At 37.0% G+C, this 21,008-nt stretch overlaps 1 protein-coding gene across 3 annotated transcripts; it reads left to right on the top strand.

Moving 5' to 3' along the window:
* The first annotated feature begins 205 nt into the window (after positions 1-205).
* Positions 206-19,515, top strand: PACRGL (parkin coregulated like). 3 transcript variants are annotated; one of them, XM_032854211.1, is made up of 11 exons: positions 206-241; positions 3,977-4,044; positions 4,167-4,325; positions 4,456-4,502; positions 7,111-7,149; positions 7,382-7,449; positions 9,240-9,330; positions 12,361-12,495; positions 12,953-13,060; positions 16,809-16,889; positions 19,444-19,515. In XM_032854211.1, the coding sequence occupies exons 2-11, from the start codon at positions 3,993-3,995 to the stop codon at positions 19,498-19,500; spliced, it is 837 nt and encodes a 278-aa protein (XP_032710102.1). In that variant the 5' UTR covers positions 206-241; positions 3,977-3,992; the 3' UTR covers positions 19,501-19,515. The 3 variants fall into 3 exon arrangements, with proteins under 3 accessions (XP_032710102.1, XP_032710093.1, XP_032710112.1); XM_032854202.1 differs by lacking the exons at positions 206-241; positions 4,456-4,502 and having other exon boundaries at positions 4,167-4,320; positions 7,110-7,149; XM_032854221.1 differs by lacking the exons at positions 206-241; positions 4,456-4,502; positions 7,111-7,149 and having other exon boundaries at positions 4,167-4,321.
* Positions 19,516-21,008: the final 1,493 nt, after the last annotated feature.

Genomic DNA, 21,008 nt, shown 5'->3' with positions numbered 1-21,008 from the left:
TTGCCAGGGCAACCCTCTTCAACCCCGCCCCTTAGCAGCCTCGCCGCCAGAGGCTTCGAGGGCGCGGCATGCGTCTGACGTCACTACCTAGCGCCGCCAGATCCGGGGACCGCGCGAAGCCTTACTTTCCCCGAATCGCGGCCGCAGGTGAACGGAGTGGGGAAGTTGGGAGAGGGCACCGAGCAAAAGTCCCACCCGGCGTGGCTGCTGGTGTGCGGGTCGCCGTGGGAAGAGAGGCGCGGTGGGACAGGTTGTGGGTGCCCCGGGCCAGGGCTGCGGGAATTACTCGGTGCCGCCCTCGCTGTGACGGCCCTGCCGACTTTCTCCCTGGCTTGTTGCTAAGGCCGCCGGACTCCGTTGCCAAGGACCTTGGAGCTGCTGAGCCTCGGAGAGCGCACCCTTCCTTTCCAGAGGAAAGGAGAGTAGCCCTCGTTGGCCTTAATGGAAAACCGGCCGTCTACCACCACCCCCTCCTCCTATTCCTTAAAAAACAAAACAAAAAAACCCTTTTTTGTTGTTGTCCCCCCGCCCCAATACATGTCGCTTATTTTTTAACTTTGATAGCAGCCTGGCCTTGAATTATTCTTTAATATTTGGAAATGTATGGTATTGGAGGGGAAGAGGGTAGAAAAATGGAAAGCAGATTTTAAGACTCAGTGCTGTCCCCTTGGATTTACTTTATGGTAAAAAGGAATCGAAATGGGTGGATACTGGGCTCTTTCGCTGCACTTTAGAATTTGAAGGAGCCCTAGAGATGGAGCATGGCTTCTTTAGTGGGGTGCCTCTTACACTTTGGGAACTTTCTAAACAACGGATGAGAAAGTAGGAAGAAACGTGGCTTCTGCCCCCTGATAATTTAGCAAGCCGTGTTGTGTAGTGGTCTCAGAGCGTGGTGCAGGAAGAAAATGCATATGGGGAAGGAAATAGAGTATGTGACCTATCCAAAATAATGAAACGAAAGATTGCTTTCCTGTCATTGACACAGATATCCACAGCCTCTTTCAGATGAGCAGATGGGCTGCAGTACCTAAGGAAACTAAGGGAAAGTAAGGGTTCCACTGTGGATCTTGCTTGGTCTGCTTGCTCTCGGATATTATGACATCGTTTAGATGTTTGGGTCAGGTGGATTCTAGTGCTTATTTAGAGTCTTTGTATTGTTTTGTAAAAGAATGAGCAGTGACTGATAATATTTGTAGCACAAAATAGTTGTTACCTTTTCACTTCCTCTCACCATTATTACCTCTTTACACCACCCTCGATGTGTTAATGGAAAAGCACTCAAGAGAGTTAAGTGTAAGATAAATTAAGCAGTTTTCTTCTACAGACAACTCATGTACCAGTCTTGTCAGTGGTATGCTCCCAGATGGATATATTTTTTAAATACTTTATTTTAGAGTGAGAATGTGAGGGGTGGGGTTATAGAATCTCTATCAGACTCTCTGTTGAGCATGGAGCCAGTCTTGGGGGCTCAATCTCAGGACCTGGAGCAGAAATCAAGAGTTGGATGCTTAACTGAGCGACCTAGGCACTTCTGCCAGATGGATATTATTTTTAATATATTAATATTTTGAGAATACTTAATTTGTAAGGTAAAGGGTGATACTTCTAACAATAAGTGAAAAATATTTGTTTTTTGGAAAGAAGCTCTCTAAACAGAGTTTTTGAAAGTAGATATAGAAGTGTTTGCATTGAATATGTGTGTTTTGATGTTATTGCTGGAAGTTATGTAAGTGTATTACACGTAAAAACTGTCCTGTATGCATAAAACCTTTGGGAGCTCAGTTTTCTGGCATGTTTTATAAAAGTTTTTTAAATGAAGAGTTTCCATGACTTTTTGAGCTCATTCAAAATATAATGTAGCACCTTCCTACTAGTACCTCTCAGGATCATCTTTTTTACATAAAGGAAGGTAGAAGTTTCTTGTTCCAACAAAAACTTCTGTAGGTTTGGTAGGTAGTGTTGGAAAATGTACACCATGATTTGTTGAGGCCAGCTCTGCTTTTCTTATATTTCTGGGTAGGATCTTTGTGCTTCTTTTCAGCTATGACAGTTATTAAAATTTATGATCAAAAGGAATATTAATTTATTAGTCTTCACCAACATTAAAAGTAGTTACTTTAATTACCCCCAATTACAGAGTCGAAGAAGCAGAGACAGAGATTTATTTATTTCTAGATCATACTATTCCTATCCCTATCAGGACCTTCTCAAAACAGAAACTTGATATGATAGTAGATTCTCTCTGAATTTTCACTGAAGTGCAGTGTTAGGTCAACATATTTAAAGCCTGCCTTACCTTATCTTAAAGTAGTATCTGAAAAATTCAGTGAGGCATTGATTACCATAATTGTGAAAAATGCCTTGGGAATGAATGTGAAGTATGATATTGAGAGGTAAGTCATCTGCTAGTAGTAGGATGAGAAAATTAGGTGACTATATTAAATCAAGAAAATTGCAATTTAAATTATTCTGTGTATGAAACAATCCTACATTTAATTTATCCTTCCAAGGCACTTCAAAATGGTCACATCACGTTTGAAATATTTTGGGACTGAATTATGTGGAGTTTTGTCCTTGTGAAGATTTCTAATTTGTTAAGTAGATGAAAATCATCTCATGAGGAATCACTTGAAAAAGCGTCAGTGTTTATCCTGAAGAAGAGAAAACTAAGGAGTTGAGTCTGTCCCCAAATATTTGAAAAGCGTTCATTTTAGTGGAGGAAGGCTTCACCTGTGTTACCTTAATGACTATCCTACAGTGTAGTTAATAACAAAAGCTTAAGGTGGGAAATGCTCTAGTGGAAGAATGACTGGAGTGCTATACAAGTAAGGGAATGGAGTAATCAAGTAGCAATAAGCAGGAAACAGTGTGGGAATCAGAGTGCCAAGGAATCAGAGTGCCAAGAAACAGAGAAGATCAGGAAAGGTGGTGTACAGCTTGGGATTGGAGCTAAACCTAGAAATACCAGCAAGCAATTGGGTATATGAATTTGGGTGCATGTGTTGGAGAGTTCCTTGGTAGAGATGAAAATTTAGAAGTAATCTGACTAGGCAGGAAATTATCACTGCGAACTAGAGTCCTCCTGTTAGTAGAAAAGAGGAAAGTGAGGAAGAGGGAACAATGAACCATCACTGGTTGGTTAAGCAACTGATATATTACCTTATTTATCCTCAGTAACAACCTTTATAGGTTTGTATTATTCTCCCCTTTTAATAGGTCTGGAAATCGAGTTTTAGGAAGATTAAATAATCTACCTAAATTCATAAACCTGGTAATTGGTGGAGATGAGGATACAGACCCCAGTCTGAGCCAATAGCTCCTTCTATCTTATCACACCACATTGATCACATCTGTAGAGTTGAGTGTGGGAAGTGAAGGGAAAGAATAGGGAAAGAAGATGTTAAGTTTTTCATCATGAGGGACCAGAAAATTGGTGGTACCTTGAATTAGCAAGGGGTCCATAACTTCAGTGTGATAACCTTAGTTTTGGTTACCTTCAGTTTAAGGAGCTTGTAATGTACTGAGTAGGAGAGTTCGTTTTGTCCCTTGAAAAACAGGACTTGATATGCCGATGTTAGCATTTGGAACTTTGGAAATACAGAGGCCAGAGAAGATAGAGATACTAGGGGATGTGCCAACCACTTTCTCCTTTCAGGTATCTAGTCCATATTTTCTGAATATAGCCAGAAGTTTGCAGTTGAGTTTCTAAAAGCATATTTTGACAGTATGAATGGAAAAGAAGTTTATTTTTATATATCTTATTTTCTTACAGATTGTTTTCCATTTGCTATTATTGATAGTTATTGACATTCATATAATTTCATATTTTCTCATTAGTCTTTCTGGTATTTTGTTCCATGCTATACCCTTTTTGTATCTCTTTTATTGTATTTTCTACTCTGTTTTGGGTTGGTCTTACGTTCTCAATGAATCCCTCATTCCCAAAATTCTGAAATCAAGTCTCATTTGACTGCAGGAATAAAAGGGAAGCAATGCAGAAATCAGAGTGCCATGGAGTTGTACAGTTGAGAAACAGAAAGGCAGGTACAGAACATTGCTTTTTAAATGAAAAGGTGAATTTTGTTAATAGACATTGTTATACAGATGCATAAGAGTGAGCTTTATCTCTTTTACCTCTTTTTTTGTTGATCTTCTGTTTTTTCCAGGTAGCTGTGATCAAAGGACATCATCAAGCATACAAATAAAACATAGGACTACAGTTCAACAAAGCAACTCCTCATCTTTAACCAGTTCTCCAGAGACTGCAAGAAAAGTTCATCCTCGACCAAGTGATAAACTTAACCCTAAGACCATTAACCCAGTAGGTACAAAAGACATTCCTGACTCAGCAGATTTTTCAAAGTAATAGACATTTAGCAAACTGTTGAACCATTCTGAATGCTGTCCCAAGTTCCTTTTGTTTGTAAATTTTTTTTTTTTTTGCTTACATTTAAGCTAGTGACAAAAGGCATATGGTAATCATGATGAAGAATGGAAATGATGTATGGAAGTGAGAAGGTGTAGAGAATAACCAGTTATGGTATATACTGTCATATTCATGGATGATGAGTGTACTAGAGTATAAAGTAAATTGCACATCAGCTTTATTTTTATTTAATATAGTTCTGTTACTTCCTAACATCAATGAATAAACTTGTATTCAGTTGACATAGGATGAATTACCTGCTTCAAGTTGCATAAACATCTCGGACCATTTTGCTATGATCTATAAATTAGCTCCCCCAGAAATCCCAACTATAGTATTAGCCTCCTTTGCCTTCTGACTGCAATTTAATCAGATTTAAGAAACATGAGATTTATGCACATGAAAGTGAATAATTATAAACGTGTAGATCAGTGAATTATCCAAAAAGCGAGCACACCTGTGCTACAAAACCAGGTGGTGTCTGCCCAGCCTTGCATAGGGTAAGATGATCATGGTTTCAGCCTTCAAAAGGGATTATGAGAGTGGCTGAGACACTGACTTAGATGGCAGGTAAAATACAGCAAGGATACAATGAATTGGCCAAGGGCAGAAGGAGATTGTCTGACTTTACAAATGGAAAGTAGTATAGGCATATGTATTTCCTTCTTTCTGTAATTTGCAGTGTCAAGTTGAATTCCTGAAGAATTCCCTGCTCTCTTCTTGTTCTTGCTTCTTTTTCCTGTGTTTAGTTGAGAGAATTGATGGTGATACTTGAGTCTTCTTCCTCTCTTTAAAGAACTTTTTAAAGTAGTAATATAAGTAGCCCTAATTTTAAATCTTATTAAAAATGAAGGAAAATTTTGAGAAATAAATGATTTGACCTGAGAAGACAGTATATTATACAAGACAATGTCTAAGATCCGTACAAGCTACCAATCCAAAGTAAGTCAGTTAGAAGTTAGGATAGAGTTCACCACTGGAGAAAAAGGTAGTTAGGGATTGGGAAGAGGTGCTGAGGAGGTTTCTAGGGTGCTGGTAACATTCAGGTGTTCCACACCTGAGTGTTGTTACACCAGTATTTTGGAGAATTCACTGGTCTGCATACCTATAATTTATGCACTTAAATGTGTGTAAGTTTTGAGTATTTCACTTGAATCAAAAGTTTTTAAAAATTTCTTAACTGAGTATAGTGGGGTGTGTTTAATAAGGTTGATTATTTTAGAGTTGAAATATGGTCTGTAGTGATATGGTTAAAAATTGAAGGGACAACAGTTTTTTTGTGTGGTAATAGAATTTTGGTAAAATTGGGTAAAAATTGACAAAACGAAGCCATTGGTAAAAAAAATTTTTGATAATGTGGGACCTGGAAGATGAAAATATGATTATATCTAAAATGAGTTAAAAAGAAAAGAAAAGGAATTGCTTAGAATTTCAATCAGAAATTTTGTCTTGGTGGGTGGGATTATTTATGTGATCTATAGGTTCAAAAAGTAAGATCATTTGCTAATAGTTGCTAGAACTAAAAGAAAGTATCTATAGCCCTAAGTTGTCTTAATTTTTCCCCCAGTAGAAGAATATTTTTTCAGCTTTCCCTATCTAATATGATTACTTGAAAACAGTTTTTTTTTTTTTTTTAAGATTTTATTTATTTATTTGACAGACAGAGATCACAAGTAGGCAGAGAGGCAGGCGGTGGGGGCCGGGAAGCAGGCTCCCCACTAAGCAGAGAGCCTGATGTGGGGCTCGATCCCAGGACCCAAGGACCATGACCTGAGCTGAAACAGAGGCTTTAACCCACTGAGCCAGCCAGGCACCCCAAAAACAGTTTTAAAAACACATTTTTCTTATTAGGAATTTTAGTTAGATGAATGAAATATTAGAATTTCTTTGAATTATGCAGAATGTGGATTGAAGTTTATAAATGCATCTCTTATTATAATATTATATGCTAATGAAATTTTCATCTGTATGTTTTAACTTCAAACATGTGCTTTTCCAGAGGAAAAAGAGTTAATTCTAAACTTATGCCCTTAAATGTATTTTTTAATCACTGCATGTATTTTTAAAGATTTTTTAGCTAGTTACATTTTTAAAATAGATGAGTAAGTTTGTACTTTGTAGTTTAGACAACTGTATTTCATTTGATTATGTTCAAGTACCATGTGATATTTACTTTTCGTGCCTAAATTATTTGTGTCTCTGATCGACTATGTTGAAATTATGTATGCTGTGATTATTCAGTTGTGATCAATCGCTTCTTACATGGTCTTTGGGAATGCAGACTTAATGTATTCTTAAGGTAATAATACATAGACAAACGGAAAGTTGTGAAGTTCTGTATCTAAGCAGACACATCCAGGCATGTGTTTGTGAGAGCCCTGTTCTCTCTTCAGCTCTATCACCCCTTTCCATCCTAAGCCTTTCTCTTTTATAGAAGCGTAAAATGAGTTTGGAGAAATTACAGGTTCTCTGACCGTCCAGACATCCACATTTGCCTGGAGGACAAGTAGGAGATGTGTTGGAGGCTGAAAACAAATCTGCTTTCTCTATACTTACCTCTCCTTCTCCATGGACCCCTCACCTTGAAAGAACACAGTGGCAGATAGTAGAAAAATGTATTACCTTTACTATATTTATTTGTGATGTTCATTCTTAATAGTATTTATCTGTATTATATTTATTATACATGTAATTCCAGCTTCCTTCAAGCCTCCCGAAACAAGTTAGGGGTATAAGTTAAGTAGAGAACACGTGGTTGGGGTTCCTGTACTGAGGGGTTGATAATTTTCCTCAGTTTTGTTGCTGAGCAGATTGATGCACTTGATACCAGTGTCATGGGTTGAAAGCCAGGATGTCCATTTGCCCCTGACCTCAATAGGATTAAAGTTGATTAGGTATCATCACAAAGTGGAGTTGGTAGTATATTTATCATATTCTTTTCATTTTTTATTTCAGTTTGGTGAACAATCACGAGCTCCTTCTGCATTTGCAGCCATTTACTCTAAGGGAGGGATTCCTTGCAGGTAAAATCAATACAGGTTATAACTGACCATATTATTCAAAATAATTGAGTAAAATTGATAACAGTGTTTAGTTTAAATGTATTGAAATCTTTATTTACTAGGGAGGTTGAAATAAAGGTACTTTATTCAGGCTTTGGTTGTTGAACTGGTATAGATCGTGGGATATTGTTGAAGAAGATCATTTTAATTCCAAAATAGAATTACCAATAGATCTATAATTTAAGAAATTGAATGAACCAGTTTCTGAAACAATATAAGCCTTCATAGGCTTGGGCAAGTTGCAAATAAATAGTCCTATTTTGTTTGTAAATTGAAAATTGAGAATTTAACAAAACTGTTTCATTATTTTTTGAAATGATATTTCAAAAATTTTTTAAATTATTGAAATTATATTTTTTAATGAGTACATACAGGTATTTTTTCTCAGTTTCGATACTTGCTACCTTTTGGGATAGACATCAGAACTGTTCTAAAGAAGACAATATAATTACTAATAGAGTGATACCATTTTAAGATTTCACTATCAAGAAACATTTATTTCTTATAAGTATATCCAGTTTTAGCCTGTTCTAGATGATGGAAAATATTATTTTCATTGTAAAAAGAATAATCACAACATTCTTTCTGTAGTCTAAAATTCAAGAAATACAGTTTTTAGTGGTATCTTCAGATTTGGATACATAAGCTCACATTCTTCATTTTATTGTTAGTATTTTTTTTTTTACATTCTGAGTTGAGACTGTATTTTAAGGTTCTTATACCTCCCTTTCTCACTCCATGCAATTATGGTTGCTAAAATAGTAAAAATGTTACCAAGTTCTCTTGATATGAAGAAAATAATGCTAAAGAAGGTGTCAAGAAGTTGAGAAGAACAAAAGGGAAACATTTGAAGGTGATGTGTAAGTTCACTGTCATAATTATGATAGCTCATTGATGTATTCACACATCAAAACATATAAAATTTTATACTTTATAACCATGTGCAGTTTTTTGAATGTTGGGTTTTTTTTTAAGATTTTATTTATTTGAGAGAGAGAGTGAGCACAACTGGGGGAAGCAGAGGCAGAAGGATAAGTAGCCTCCCCATTAAGCAAGCAGGGAGCCTAACAAGGGGCTTGATCCTAGGACCCCAAGATAATGACTGAGCCAAAGGCAGGCACTTAACCCACTGAGCCACAGAGGCGCCCCTGTTGAATGTTGGTTATGTCTCAGTAAATGTTGTTTAAAACAAAACAAAACAGCAGTGACTAATTGAAGGGGCTACCACTTTGTAACCTGGTGTGGGCTACTTAACCTCCTGCCCTCAGTTTTCTTCTATTTAGCAGGGCTAAATCTGCCTTGTCTACAGATCATTAGGATTAAGTGATACATATCTGAAAAATACTGTTCCATATGAAACAAGTTATTATTTCTCATTATCACCTTTCTTTGTTTGCACATCTGTAGGTTATCTTTTTTGTTATAATTATGACTGAAACATGTCAAGTGTAGCATTTGTATTAAGACTCACAAACAGCAGCATGCTTGAGTTCTGAAACTGTAGGCTTAACAAATGTGGAGTTTAGTTTTGCCATCAAATAATTTTACCAGAAGAGTAGGAGTTTGTGGGATTATAGACATTGTTGCGTAAGATATCTTTGTAATATCATTTCAAGCTATGGTATTCCTGCATGTTACAGAATAGTTCTAGTATGGTTATGTTATAGAAAGGATATGAATATGTTAGATAATTACTGTTTAGGATATAATTACGTTGCCCATGTTATGTTCACTGATGTTTGTTATTTTAGATTGGTCCATGGTTCAGTGAAGCACAGATTACAGTGGGAATGTCCTCCTGAAAATCTTCCATTTGATCCTCTTCTTATTACTTTAGCTGAGGTAAATGTATATTCCATTTCTCCTGAATGTTTATGGAAAAAAAAACTTTAACAATCATATTAAGTATTATTTTGTAATGCATCAGTAAATCTTATTCTTTGCTCTGGAAATAAGAGTCAAGCAATAGTCATTAAAATACCACACTCCCTTAGGAATTAGTTATGATCAATATATGTTTATTAGAAACTGATTAATCAGGTTTATAAACAACTTTTTTTTTTAAGATTTATTTATTTATTTGACAGATAGAAATCACAAGGAGGCAAAGAGGCAGGCAGAGAGAGAGGAGGAAGCAGGCTCCCCACTGAGCAAAGAGCCTGATGCAGGGCTCCATCCCAGGACCCTGGGATCATGACCTGAGCGGAAGGCAGAGGCTTTAACCCACTGAGCCACCCAGGCGCCCTAGGTTTATTAACAACTTAATCTACAGAGGATTTTGTAGATAAGTGGATGAAATATTCATACTTAATTCCAAAAATAAAAGTACTTAAAGTCATAGGGAATTAGTCATTTCAGTAGAACATCAACAATTTCACATCAACAATTTAACATCAGATAACAAGTGATCTATACAACCAGTCATGTTTAATGTGAGCATATGTTTCATAGGGAACTGATTTTATTTCATCCTTTTGGAGAAGTCTCTGGGCTTTTGTCTACCTGTACATTTTAAGTAGAATATCACGGAGATCATTTTTTAATAGAGGATTTTAGGAAAACTTCTGATCAATTCCTTTATATTATTTAACATTTTATATCAGGAAAAAGTTGGCAGAGTATTAGCTTGAGGTGAATTAATGATCTCTTCTGTAAAATTTATTCCTTTTGTTAGAGTCACAAGTTGAGAAATGAATTAACCTGTTGTTTTGTATTTAAGTTATAGATACTGGTCTTTTTTAAGAGTTAAGGATCATTTTTGTTGTCTTTGTTTTTTAAAATTTATTGCAAAATTATTATTTTTTTAATAATTTTATTTTTTATAAATATATATATAATTTATATATATATATATAAATTATATATATATATATATATATTTTCCCCCAGGGGTACAGGTCTGCGAATCTCCACGTTTACAAACTTCACAGCACTCACCATAGCACATACCCTACCCAATGTCCATAACCTCCCCCCTCTCCCAACCCCCCTCTGCCCAGCAACCCTCAGTTTGTTTTGTGAGATTAAGAGTCACTTATGGTTTGTCTCCCTCCCAATCCCAACTTGTTTCATTTACTCTTCTCCTACCACATTAACCCCCCATGTTGCATCTCCTCTCCCTCATATTTTGGTATGATAGCGGTGTATTTTTATGGGTAGCCTGTTTTGAAATTAAGTTTTGATCAAAGTCTTTTAAACTTGGTATTAAAAACTTAAAATGTGGGACGCCTGGGTGGTGCAGTGGGTTAAAGCCTTTGCCTTCAGCTCAGGTCATGATCCCAGGGTCCTGGGATCGAGCCCCGCATCAGGCTCTCTGCTCGGCGGGGAGCCTGATTCCCCCTCTCTCTCTGCCTGCCTCTCTGCCTACTTGTGATCTCTGTCTGTCAAATAAATAAATAAAATCTTTTAAAAATTAAAAAAAATTAAAACTTAAAATGTATCAGTGTTTCATTTGTTCTTTTAAGAATTTTAAACTTTTTGTATATGGTAACCGTTCTTTAGATGAATCAGTACTATAGTAACACCTTTGAAAATGTGCTCCAGCTAATCATAATGGGAAGGGAATACTTTAATTTGGGGAGTCCCTACAGGGAGTCTGTGTTTAGTGGAGATCACATAAAGTCAGTCCTTTAAATACTTATTTTCCAAACACCATTGCCTTTATTTCTGTGTTGGGTAGATTGTTAGACTTCCCCTCTACTCATTTAATAATGGGGAAGTACTGACAGGACCACCACTATGGAAATCCACTTCACCTCTTGACCTGATTCCTCATCTCTAAAATGAATGGGATCGGGGCACTCTTAAGATGCTAGAACTCTTAAGGTGCAAAGTGGTGCTGGTGTGCTTGGCTGCACAGCTTTCAAAAGCATCCAGGAAAGGAAATGTTTGATCACTGTTTGGAAGCAGATAGTTTGGTTTAGAGGGCAAATTCGTTGAAAATTACTATTTTTAGGCATGACTTTGCAGCTAGTTATATTTATTCACAGACAATAAGAAGTCCAACTGAGGGAGTATTGCTATTGCTTTTTTGTTTGATGTTTTTACAGAAAACCAGATGGCCCTTCTATCTTGACTCAGAGTGAGGGGTTAAATCATGAAAGAGTACTATCTAGTAGTTGCTGATGCATTTAGGGTGAAAGAGATTATATGGTTTTTTTTCATATTTTTATTTCACATCCCAAAGTAAAAAAATGACATTTATAATCTTACATTGGTTTTTGAACCTAGGAAATGATGTTTTAAAAATACCTTAATGTAAAATATTTAAATATGAAGGGAACAATATTTTAGAAACTCATTTAACAAGTTGTAAAGTCACTGTAAAGGTAGGAGGTCCAATAATTATGTCCCTAAAATGGTGGTTATAAACCAGCATTTTAGATGCTTTCAGGCAGTATTTGGGAGTATATACAAAATGTTTTTTAGTATCTTAGTGAGGGTGTCTTTTTCTTTTTTTCTTTTATTTATTTACCTTTCCTTCCCTCCTTCCTTTCTCTTTCTTATTTCCTTTTTCCTTTGCTTTTCCTTCCCTTTTTCCTTTCCTTTGATTTTTTAATGTATTTACTATACATATATATTAATATACTATACAAAATATATTTACTATAACATATTTACATAATAATTTTCCCCACTTCCAGTCAATCCTACTTCCTTTGATTTTTAAAACATTTTTCTTCCTTGCTGTGGGTAGAAATTCTTCCTGTCTCATGTATGTCCTTTGTTCCACAATTTCTGAGTGTAATTGAAATTATAATTATCGAAGTTATAAATCATGATTAGGAAAACCATAATAAAACTTTATTTTCATTTAGACTAGTGAGGATTCAGTTTTGTGTCTTGTTTGTTTCTGTGTTTTGTCTTTGACAGGGTTTGAGGGAGACTAAACATCCGTACACCTTTGTGTCAAAGGAGGGTTTTAGAGAATTGCTGTTGGTCCAAGGAGCTCCTGAGAAAGCTGTACCTTTGCTTCCAAGACTGATTCCTGTGCTAAAGGCAGCTCTGGTATCTTCTATTCCTTTGGACTTCCTGTGGTACATTTAGATTACTTTATGTCTTTTTTCTTTTAAATTATATGCATATTGGTCCTTTACCTGTGATTTTGGTGCATGTGCAAAATTAGGCCACACTTATTCAGGGACAAATGATTACTTATTTGAAGACGCCTTTAGAGGGTATATGAAAGAAGTTCGTACATTTGGAGTAATTGGAGAAAGTAATAAAAGTCACATCAGTCTTGCTGCATGCTGCGATATGGTTCAGTTAGTGTTTCAGTCAAGCTGGAAATTTATTTATTTATTTTTTTTGCTTCCAGATGGTACAGCATTAAAGGTTGGTTCTGGGTTTAGTTGCTTATCTTCTGCTTTTGAATGTTCAATCTTACTTTTTTCCGGTTTGACCTTTCTTTTTCTCTAACTTTCCTTTTCTCCTTTTTCCTCTCCTGTCCCAACTAACCCCACAGGTCCACATGGATGATGAAGTGTTTGCAAGAGGACTGAATGCTCTCGTGCAGCTGAGTGTAGTCGTTGGTCCTTCTCTAAATGACCATCTGAAACATCTGCTTACAAGTGTAAGTATTGAAAAGATGAGAGAGTGGTTGTGAATGGTGTATCATGCCATGTCTATATCTTATCATGATTCAGTGGCTTCAGATTAATCATTAACTGATTCAGAAATCTTTAAAAAAAATCCATCATTCTTTAAAAAAAATATAGATCAGATCTAGTAGTTTGTAAAATATTTTACAAATGTACAGTATTCTCTTTAATTTTTTTTAATGGAAAGCACTTATATGAGCAGAACTCAGGGTTATAAGAACAAGCAAGCAGAAGCTGAATGGACAAAAATTAATGGACGGTACAATGATATTATGCCCATATTGATTAGCCATGAATTATAAGGATACCTCCTATAGGGGTATATATCTGTGATTGTGCATTGCCACAGCCATGTTTTTCATCTTTGTTTTTCCCTGTAAGTTTTTTAGTGAGTCTGTAAATAATATTCAGGATGAGACTTTTTTTCCTAAGTGTAATTTAATCCTGAGGACAAGTACACACTTGGATACTGGACAGTTCAGCAAGTCCCCAAGACAACCCTTAGGTTGCTAGAAGGACTCATGAGACTCAGAAAAGCTGTTATATAGTCTTTCAGTTTATTACAGTGAAGGAATACCAGTTAAAATCAGTGAAGGAAGGAGGTGCATAGAGCAGAGCCCAGGAGGGACCAAGTGTGGAGCATCCACTTGTCCTTCCTCCCAGGAGAGTTGTGTGGACAGTGCTGGCTTTTTCCAGTAAGGATATGTGGCAACACACAGGAGTATTGCCATCCTGAGAAACTCACCTCAGTGTGGCTTCCAGGCATGCATGTTCATGTTAGGGGCCTACCATGCCAGCATGACTGGCTGTTTGCATGGCTGACCTTAGTCTCCAGCCTCTCCAGAAGTTGAGTTGATTCCTGTGGCCCAAGGTCCCCCGGGAAACAAAGATACTCTTACCTGGCAGGTTATACCAAGGGCTTAGGGTTTCCATCTAGGAGCCAGGGAGAAGAGCCAGTCCTTTCTTTAGGCAGAGTTAATCCTTTACTGCACACACTGATAAACCATTGAAAGTCCTTGCTGGAATAACCCACAGCCAGCATTTCTGTGTTCATCTTTCTGTAGTTCAGAGTTGAGGCATGTATTTTGATCATAGTTACACTGTTTTTTTTTCCTAGACCCATTTATCTGAGAGATCCTAGAACTGTATGTTTAACTTCTTACTCTACAGAGACTAATACATTCCAGGAACATTTGGCCCAAGCCTGTGGAAAGTAGGGATGATAGTGAATCTATCAGGACTGCTATGCTGAGGCTAGGAATGGTGGGAGATGAATTCCCACCAGCACCAGGTGCTTGATAGGGAGAAGACACAGTGGGAATGGACTCTGAAACTTTAATATGTGGGAAGCCTTGGGAACGAAGGAAGAAAATCCTGGCAGGTTTTTGCTTATAATGTTTAGATCAGCAGGTTGTCCCTGAATAAACACAGGAAATTCACCCTAACAAATAAAATGGCTCATTTTAGATTGATTGCTCCAGTCAGACAAGCAATATTTTAACAAATCTGTTGCTCTCTGGCCCCCATTTTGTGCCAATTATTATGCTATAGGCACTTAGACTATAATGCTGAATAAAAAACGATATGCTCTCTGCCCTTATGGAGATTGGTTTCTGGTTTTTTTTGGAGAAATAAGTAGCAAGGACATCTACTGAGAAAGTTGGAGTGAGGTGAAGGGAATGTAATATACAAGAAAAGGAATCACACTGGATCCTTTCCTGCACTCGAAGTTGAGCAAGGCCCTGAACCTTCACTTCCTAAATACTCCTAAATAGCATTCCAGTCCCACCCATCAGGGCAGAAAGAAAAAGGCCAGATTAACAACTGAACTATGTAAGTTTCTTTATTTAATTTTTCTGGGCCAGTAGCATTAATGTTTGGTCACTCACATTCCTCCCCAGAACCCTGCTCTTTCTTATACTGGACTGACTTAAAGGGGACTTTCACCTTCTGGAGTGTTAGCACTCTGGGAAGGTCTGGATAACACACGGGCATTCACATGCCTGTGGTATTCCATAGAGGAGAGAACCTCTGAAATAGGCCATGTGGGTTTAAATCTTGGTCTGTTAGTGCACACCACCAAGAGACGGGCACCCCTGACAATCTATTGAGGTGCTTTGGTGCTCCTTCCTTACCTCACTTAACCCCTGTTAGCCAGAAAGACTCCATTTTGATTAACATATATTTTTGTTTATAGACCTCTGCATTAGATGTTATTTGAAGGGTTTCCTTGACTAGAAAAAGAATTTCAAAACCAGTTACTGAGCCCATATACAACTCATTTTATTCATAGGCAAAACAAATCCCATCCTTTCTTAGCTTCAGTTCAGACCTCCACTGACCCTGGGGGAAAGAGGAAATAAATCTTGATAAAAATGCAGAACCAAGGCCTTTGCCCAGAGATTCTGGTTAAGTAAGTATAGTGTAGGACCCTAGAATCTATACTTTTTGAGTAAGGATATCAGATGATTCTGGAGGTAGTGCTTCATGGATCTGCCCATAAGCCATTGCTCCTGGGTACTGGGGTCTGCAGAAAGCAAACCAAAGATCTGATTTTGCAAGGGGGCACTTTTTCTTTTTCTTTTTCTTTTCTTTTCTTTTTTTAATCCATGCTGGGCATGGAGCCCAGTGAGGGGCTTGAACTCATGACCCTGAGATCAAGACCTGAGGTGAGTTCAAGAGTTGGAAGCCCAATTGACCGAGCCCCCGAGGTACCCCAAGAGGCACTTTTTCTTGTCCATCCCTAGGGCTATCTGTCCTCTCATTTAGAGTAGCTTTTCCCACATTTTTATCTTTTGGGGAATATTCTGACCCTTCCTCATCTTCATTGACCTGACTGAAGAAGGGCTTCTAACTCAGTGCTCAGTGATGGGAGGCAGTCTTGGGTTTCTTCCATCCACGTGAAGAGGAACAACCAGAAACCAAGTCTAGGGCAGGCCCTTATAAGTATTTGATCACTGACTACTTCCTGCGTGGGTTTCATTTGTATTCCCAGAAAGTGGAGCCATGATCAAGTCCTGCTCTAGGCTGAAATGTTTAGGTCTTTGGGTGAGTAGAGTAATTCAGACATTTGGTGGGAGAACACTATTATAGGTTGTGCCTGATGATCTGAATTGCTGTTTTTTCCTCTTTGTTCTTATGATTCTATCCTCCCTTGCCTTGTGCTCTCCCTTTTCAGTCAGACTTCCACCTTTCTATCTGAAGCCCATTCAAGCCATGTCTAGGGGCGGGTGGTCTTGTGGTTTGTAGTCTGAATGTCCTAACTATAACTGTTAGAGAGTCATTCATGTGAATGCTCTCTCCTTTTTGTCTCTTCCCTTTCTTACACTGTAGGAAACATGTGTTTTAAGAGGTTTAGCTTTCCATCATGGTCCTCCAAATGCTCTTGCAAAATACAAAATGGAAAAGTATGTAGTTTCATAGAAAACTTACTCTGGATACCATACTGTACCAGATTTTATAGGATTCACATGATTTGAAATAATGTGAATTCTCTTTTAACAAATGTAATGGGTCTGTTATGTATAAATTGCAATGAGATATTTTCTGAAAGAAGCCTTGGAGTCTAAAACAAATGAAATGGTGTTTGAGTACTTCTATACAGTAAGGTCTCAGTGGTTTTATTTCCAGTTAGCATACTCTTTAGTGAAGTTTACTTAAGCATGTGGTAAATATTGTTGATTTTCAAATCATTTTATTCTCCCAATCTTACTTTAAAAGCTTTCCAAGAGACTGAGGGATAAGAAATTCAAAGAGCCAATCACCAGTGCATTACAGAAGCTAGAACAGCATGGTGGAAATGTAAGTAAAACATTATTCCTTAAGTCATATTTTTTTTTTTTTACTTTTACACTACAAAATTGGCTATATATAATGTATTATTTCAGCCATAAGTAATCATGTGGAGTTCACAGCATTTTCATATGAGAGCTCAGAGTTTCTGTCTTGCATGGATCATAGTTTTTGAACATTGGGACCCCAACCAGACTGTGTAAATGTTGGGCCTGTACACTTTGTCTGTGCTTATATGGCACTCCATGTGGTGCAGATTTGCAGGGTTTTTTTTTTTTTTATTTTGGATGTTTTTGCTTAGACCATAGGAACGTTCAGAGAAGAAACAGATTAATGTAGAGAGCTCATTGAAGAATGTACTTTTCATTCATTTGCCATCTTTTCTGTCTAAAAAATTGACAGTTTTCCCATCCAAGGATTGAAATATGATCCCCAAATGGCTGCAGTACCGTGTCTGGAAGTGCACATGTTCTGGAACATGCGTGTGCACACACATATACATGCAAGAATGACTCCTGAGTATTCTGACTTGCAGGAATGTGCAAGAATGGGAGGGAGGGAATCTCATTTTCTGTGTGGTATCAAATAAGTAGGTTAATTGAATTGTCATCTTTTAAAGAAGTGTTCACATCATGTAGTCTTGGAAGTATTTCTGTAAAGCAGTGATCCCACCTTGTTTTGGAGATTACATTTAATCAGATCTGAATGATAACGTTGCATATGATTATTTTAGTATTGTAAAACTTAAGTTTCATTGGAGGTACTTTCTAAAGGAATTATAAAGAAAATTTGTGTGACCATATACAGTTTTAAAATGGCAGAAGTGTTAGTTTAAGCTTTGTCTAAATTACCTAATTTGACCAATTCCAGTCACTTAAAATTGGTTATATTCTTCTCATGAGAAATGCTTAGAAAAAAGTTTAGGAGGAGGAAGTAAGTCCCTAGATTTCTTTGTTGTGTGTGGAGGATTAGCATTCAGACACCTTGTTGAGATGTACAAAACCATCTTCTAGCCAATCCAGTGTCTCTCAGCAAAAAGGAAATTCTTTTTGCTTGCAAATGCACTTCTGAGAATTGGAAAGCAAAATAATTTGTCATTTCCTCCCCTGTGAAATGCAAGTAAACAGATGCTAACTATTGATGGCACAGCTTTCAATCTGAAACTCTCCCTAGGTGGTTTTCACACATTCTGTGGAATGGGGCAAGAGGAAAGGGACTGGCCCAGTGTGTTAGATTTCAAGGGTGAATGCGGAGGAGGGAATAGTTTTCAAGTAAATAAACTTGAAAGGGGAATACAGAGGGATGTAGATGACCAGCCCAGGGTCACAGAGGTAGCTAACAAGGAGTTCCTGTTACTGCCACTTATTCTTATTAGTTTGGAATCCTGCTAATACAGAATTTTAAAAAATGATGAAGTTAAGTATTGTGTATTCCTTTAGACCTTTTCTCGTTTGTCTAAAGTCTTACATAATATTTTAATTAATAATTATATTTGATCAGATTTTCTGTTGAGATACCATTAATATAATAATTGATCACACTTTCTGGTGGCCTAATGACCATCATGCTTGCTTTATAATCCTTCATGAAATTAGTAAATGCCATTCTTTCCCTACTAAATCCTTAAAATGTCTATATATCTTTCTTTTTTCTTTAAATATTAGAGATGAGTCTTTAAAAGAGTCTTCTCAGTATTGCAGTTTCTCATTTCTTGGGGCTTGTGTGTCCCCCAGTGATGAAAACACTCAACTTCTGGGGAGACAGGAAAGCCTGCTCCAGGCACAGTCTCATTTTCTTACAACTGATCAGTTTGCTACCTGCCTTAAGTAGCGGCCATTTCACTCTTACCTTGATTTAATTTTCATCCTAAATTTTGGCACCATACTTCTATACACCACAATCTTGATTGAGCATGTGGGAAGTTACTACATGTCGGGGACTCAATTTGGTGTTATTTATTTATTTATTTATTTATTTACAGATTTTATTTCTTTATTCGAGAGAGAGAAAGAGAATGAGTGGTGGCGAGGGGCAGAGGGAGAGGGACAAGCAGGCTCTGCGCTGAGCAGGAAGCCCCACGATGGCTTGATCCCAGGACCCTGAGATCATGACGAGCTGAAGGCAGAGGCTTAACTGACTGTACCACCCAGGCAGGCGACCCTCAGTTGAGTACTTTTTGGACATTAAACTCACTGAATCCTCACTGCAGCTCTCAGGGGAAATTTTTGTTGTTATTACCCTTTAAAGATCTAGAAACTGAGGCTCAGAAATAATTAGCCCCAGATTTTACAGTGAAGTGACTGGCAGAAGGTGGATTCAAATACTGGTGATATGGTTCCTAACTACTTCCTTAGTTAAATACATTTTTTTTTTAAATGGTAAGAGACAACCTATATTTTACTCAACTGAGAAAAAAGTTCACTTCTCATTCCATCATTCTGTTCCCATTTCATTTTGTTTGTTTTGAGTTTTGGATACTTTTTTAGGCATGCTCCTATAGATGGAATACCTATTAGGAGAACCCTGTGTGATACTAATGAAGCTATTTTTTTTCTGTTGACAGGGAAGCCTTATCATCATCAAATCTAAAATTCCAACATATTGCTCCATATGCTGTTGAAGAAGGGAGCCCACAGAAATATTGTTACTCCCTGGTGACAGGTGTTAAGTGCTGACCATAGGTACCTTTGGAACCTTTTCAGATTTACTTCCGTTTATTCTTCTGTCAGTCACAGCCACCGTTCATTATTTACTACATTAAGATGAGTATACAGTTCCACTGAATCATAGTAAAAGTTATTCATCAACAACAAAAATAGAATGGTCAATGATGGAAAACTATTAAAAATAGTTCTATAATAGTACAATTTTAAGGGGTTGGTTTTTCATATTTTACAGTTTGGTATGAACAACCATTATTGGGTTTATAGTAGATGTGTTTGTATTTATTTTCTAGTGCCTTTTATTTATAATATCCCTTTTCACAATCAGTTTGTAGCTGTGTACTTATTTTTAGACGTTTTGTCATTTCTTGGGTTTTATGCTTATCAAGGCTATGGAAATTTAGAGTAGTGGACAAACATTTGTGAATTCACTGTTAATTATTGTCTGTAAATATGTATTTTATGGTGTAGGATACTTGGAAAAATTTCATACTAGAGTATTCTAGTTTAAGACATTTTTTTAAATGTGTAAATTCTCTTGTAAGTATGTTATTTATTACACCTCTTTAAAACTATCTAAACTTTAGGAGTTGTTTATATTTAAGTAAATGTTATTTTTGTATCTCATAGTCTGAAAATACTGGAGATACTCATTTCATGAAGATACTCAGAAATTAAAATCTTAAAACTCTTAAATGTACCCAGTGATTTTGTTGTGTTTGCTTAAGTTTAACAATTAATTTAATTGACAAGTCTTTTAAGACCTACTTTATAGGCATAGTTCTCAGTGATGTCATTGTAGGAGCTGACCCTGGATCATTCTACAAGAGAAAGGAATAAGAGTGAGAAAGAGAAAACAGGAATAAGACTTTCCATCCTAAGGGAAAGAAGGGAGGCCATAGGGACATGAGTAGCCACACCAGATCCAAAGCAGACTTACTTTTGGAGGGATGGAGATTAGGGTTACTCTTTTATTTGGGGGAGCAGCCGTATTATATCTCAGCACCGCTGAGAATTTGCAATTCTCATTGCAGATACAGTCTCACAGTTGGAATTTAAAAGAGTACAAATAATTTCTGAAGAGTCCTAATTGCAGAAATGCCTGTTCATCCCTCAGAGCTCTTGTGCTTCCTGGTCCTCCTGTCTGGGGTATTCTCTTCTTGGGTCTCTACTCACCTGTCACATCCTTAGATCATATTAAGCTAAAACGTGCACCTGCTTTTACTCTTCTTCAGTGTACTTAGCGCCACCATAAGGCAAAGATATGTACAGTCCTCCAATGCCATAAGAAAAACACAACATTTTTAATTTAGTATTTATAAAATTTGTTGAAATAAATGCCTATAACATAGACCAGTAGAGTTATAAACATTTTATTTGCTTTTATTTTTTTGAAATACAAAATGTGCACATTGAGTTTACACAAACACGCGATGGCAAATTTCAGTGTACATGTATTGTACTA

Source organism: Lontra canadensis, unplaced genomic scaffold (genome assembly GCF_010015895.1).
Source record: "Lontra canadensis isolate GAN:19392208 unplaced genomic scaffold, GSC_riverotter_1.0 scaffold1, whole genome shotgun sequence".
Classification (NCBI taxonomy): Eukaryota; Metazoa; Chordata; class Mammalia; order Carnivora; family Mustelidae; genus Lontra; species Lontra canadensis.
Note: the sequence above shows the minus strand (reverse complement) of the source record. Positions and strands in the feature narration are given on the sequence as shown.